This window comes from Rhinopithecus bieti, unplaced genomic scaffold (assembly GCF_001698545.2).
Source record: "Rhinopithecus bieti isolate Rb0 unplaced genomic scaffold, ASM169854v2 scaffold_58409, whole genome shotgun sequence".
NCBI classification, from domain to species: Eukaryota; Metazoa; Chordata; class Mammalia; order Primates; family Cercopithecidae; genus Rhinopithecus; species Rhinopithecus bieti.
The window spans coordinates 117,357-121,418 of NW_016822711.1; the positions used below are offsets into that span (position 1 = coordinate 117,357).

At 37.8% G+C, this 4,062-nt stretch overlaps 1 protein-coding gene across 1 annotated transcript in view; it reads right to left on the reverse strand.

The window, feature by feature from the left end:
* Positions 1 to 734: 734 nt before the first annotated feature.
* Positions 735 to 4,062, reverse strand: part of CTXN3 (cortexin 3) — a 9,795-nt gene continuing 6,467 nt past the window's right edge. Inside the window, exon 3 of the mRNA XM_017860987.1 lies at positions 735 to 1,940. Coding sequence (XP_017716476.1) covers positions 1,596 to 1,841 — 246 coding nt within the window. The 5' untranslated portion in view covers positions 1,842 to 1,940 and the 3' untranslated portion in view covers positions 735 to 1,595. The remainder of the gene's footprint in view (positions 1,941 to 4,062) is intronic.

The window sequence follows — 4,062 nt, forward strand, 5'->3', positions numbered from 1 at the left end:
AATGTAAAAAAATAATACAAATTAGCACACATATTAAGCTCCCCAGTTGATTCTGATGATTTGGGAACCATCAGGTCCATGTTAGTCATTTGAACAATGATTCAGTCATATGACTTTTTAAATGTATTCTCCATCCAACAAAGTAGAAAAGTATTCAACATTAAGAACTGGCCCTGTCTTTTTTCTCTCTCTCTGGTGCTAGCAATTCCAAGCTCAAAGCAGGAGTTCCATAAATACATGAGTGGGTTTGAACAGACTCTAACAAAAATATGAAAAAAATTAATGAGGACACACACGACACAGTACATTTGTGGAAAAAAAAGAAAATCTTACAATTAATAGGTTAAAGAAGTGTGCTTTTTTTTTTTTAATTAAAAAAGATAATGACTAGCTGAGGAGAAAATTGGAAGACAGAGATTATAAATACAGCCTAACAGGGTTGGTTTAGGCTGAGTTATCTGCAGGGTTGATTTAGATACAAGCTTGTCCTTCCAATAAAAGTTGAAATAAGAGGTATTCACATCTCCCTTTTTGGTGGTCTTAAAAACTATCAGTTTTATCTGTGCAGGACAATTTATAGGCACTCTTCTTGAAATGGGAGAGGGATGAATTAGATGACCTTTCATGCTGTTAGCGCTTTTCTCCTCTCTTGGAAAAATGTTAAGCCTCGGCACTCAGTACCAGGTAGCACCCTCAGTGCATTAGTTCTGGTGAAATAAGAGAGGAAGCATTTCTGTTTCTTGAAAAGTTTTATTTGGTGACTATATACAATCATAAATACACATTCCTCTGAAGACTATAAAAGTCTTCTCCTCTAAATAATTAACTTTTCATTAAAAAAAAAACTTGAAGCTGCACTTGCAGCCTATTATTTAAATCATTTGTGTAAAGAGTAAATTCAAGTAATGTATAGCTACCTCTACACATGTTATTAATATGAATACATATAATGTAGTTGGCTTGGTAAATAGTTTTTAAAACTCTGTAGCCTTTGAATTAAACTTTACTTGAAAAACAAAACGCAATTCTCACTCACATTTACCAAGGACAGAACCATCTCTTAAGCTTTGCCATTGCTTCCCAATGCTCCCTGCTTTAGGAGAAAACAAGGAACTACTTTGGGTCCATTCAGCGCAATCTTCCTCATTCTGCTCAGGACCCAGATAGATGCGCATGAAATAAAACAAATATAAACATAATTAGAGCAAGGAAATCTCTTCCTGATCTTGTCACCAGATTCATATGAGATCCTTTCTAGTCTTTTATACTTTAGTCAGATCAGGTGGTGTTTGTTTGATGGCAAATCTATGTCAGTATTGACGCTCTTGGTTTCACAATCACACAAGTTTAAGAGTATTCATTCATTGAGCAAACATAAAAATTTAAACCTTCTTATGTTGGGTTAGTTATATAAATGTCCATTTCCAACATCCTCAAATGCCTTTAATCCAACTGCATATTTATGGAATAATGGATTATGGTCCTGGGACCAAATATTGTTTAAATTTGATTTGTTGAGAACACTACATAAAGGGAATCCTCGCCAAGACACAGAGCACTTCATCTCCTCAGGAGGAGATCCCACGCCATCCCTTCTAAGCAAGGGCATGGTCGAACTGTCCTTTCTCCAGGCCTTCAAGTCCATCAGCCCAGGTAGAGGTTGGCATGCTTCGATATGGATCCAAAAGAATCCGGAAGCACCGGACAATGAGAATGCCCAAGAAGATAAACAACAAAATCACAAAAACAAATGTCGTTTTCTGCTCCAGGGACATGCTAGAATCTGCTGATATGTTCCCAAGGGGCACTAGGGATGAAGGGATGGGCTGTCCTCCATCCATGGTCCAGGGAAGCCAGAGCACAGGATATCCTGGTTTCCTTTTCTTCCATTATCAATCTGCAGTGGTCATGGTGGCTGCACTCTGGAGAGGCTGAGTTATCTGCAGGGAAAAAGGAAGGGAAGGGAATATCTATAAAATAGCAGCCTTATTTTTTAGGTTCACAGTCCTATTTTTTAGAGAGAAAAGAAATCTGTAAATCAGCTTTCTTTTCACCAGAGATACTCAATTCTGTATAATTATGGGGAAAGATATTTTACTCTTGCATGAAATTACCAGATTGTTCTCAGAAGAGCCACCTGGGGCCAGGCGGGATAGGCAGGGAATACAACTATAATATAGAAGATAAGAAATGTGCACAGTAATATTGACCTCAGGGTGTGCTGTCAACTTGACATCCGAACCCAGCCTCCCCTGCCAAATCTCCTTCAGCTCTGCTCCACTAATATTACTCTCACGTTATTCTTATGATAGCACAATTGAGCGAGCCTCAGCCATCACCGTGGCTAAACTGACATACGTTAGCCACTTTACTGCGAGCTTCATGAAAGCAGGGATCTCTGTAGCCCCAGTGCAAGGAAACTGAGGTTAGAAAAGGTGCTTAAAATAGAAACCTTCTCCAGGAGCGTCAGGTTCTGGACTCTGGGCTCCACTCTACTGCAAAATAAGTGTGGGACCTTGGAGAGGTCACTAAGCTGTAAAAATGCAAGTAGAAATGCCTGCATCTTTCATGGTGCTGTAATCAGGATGAAGAGCTGTGAAAACCCTTTGAAAAGTATACAAAAAAAGAAAAACAAAGCTAAGTGTTGCTTCACCTAAGTTACAACTAAGGGAGCTATGCTGCTTCTCCTTTCCTTTCTACTGCCTGAGCCGAGGGAGAACGGAGGTATCTCAGACTCCCAAACCATCAAGTTACTGTTGCTTTTTCTTTTTTCCTCAGAAAACAAAGACCAGGTTCAATACTTGACCCTTGGAATCACCTAGAGAATTAAGCCAAGAGAAAGGAATTGATCGATGCATATTTTCAAAAGGCTAGTTTTCCTTACAGTGGTTTCCTACCATTTAAGACTATTTGGTACAAAGGAAGAGAAGGAAAAGGACAAGCTAACACTATTTTAATTTTACTGGTGGAAAAACTTAGATATATAGATATTACTGTATAAATATACAAGTAAATATTACCATAGAAATATACAAGTATATACATGACAAGTATACACAGAGGTCATTAAAAGCTTCAGATACTGAAGTAAATCTACTTAAATCACATTGTAAACAAAAGTATATACATTAGACACTACTGTAGAGAAAATTAAATAACATTTATTTTGAATTCATTTATAATAAAAATTACACAGCACAGTAACTAGTTACGGAAATTAACACAAACACAAAATAAATAAACAACCAAATAAAAATAGAATACGTGACCTAAAGTATCAATACAATGTTTCTTCAGTTAACTTATAATCATTGCCTTCAAGTACAGCATTAGTAATCATAGTATAACAGTCTGCATTATATTGACACTTCAAAGTTTATAAAATCACAGTTTAAAAAACAGTTTATAAGGGGGATCTCAGCCAGGATGTGGGAGGAAGGAGTTACCAGTTGGGTAATGCATCATTTTTGCAGCTCTATCACTTTGAATTTTTTTAAAGGCTAGAACAGTTGCAAAACTCATTTATAATTCATGTTTGTTTTGAAGTAAGATTGGGATAAAAATTTGACTGCATTTTTAATAAATAAGCTCTTTAGGAATTTACAGTATGCTAATGCACTGGCTTTTGTTTTGGTTTGCTTGTTTCTAAGCACCCTCCCAGCCTTGGGTATTAATTCCTTGTGGGCCAGGAAAGGAGGGGCAGAAAGGGAGGCCAGAGGCTCCAATGCAGGTCTCCTCAGCATATCAGACAGGGCCCCCTGTGTCCACCAAAAAGATTCAAACTATACTTAATCATATGAAACATAAAATTCTCCAAGGACTGGGCCAAAGAAAAGCCCACTGATGACAGAGGAGCAGATGCTGAGGCCATCCCTGATGTGCTCCTTCTGCTTTTTCATATCCTACTGAGGATCCTCTCACTGTGATCCCTGCTCTCTTGCTGGATTATCAAAATCTCATTCCATGTCCTTTTTCCCTCCAGCCCAAATGAGGTCAGAGTCCTGTTCTTTGTCCATTCTCAACAGAGCTGAGACAGGAAGTTCTTTTTTTTTTTTTTTTTTT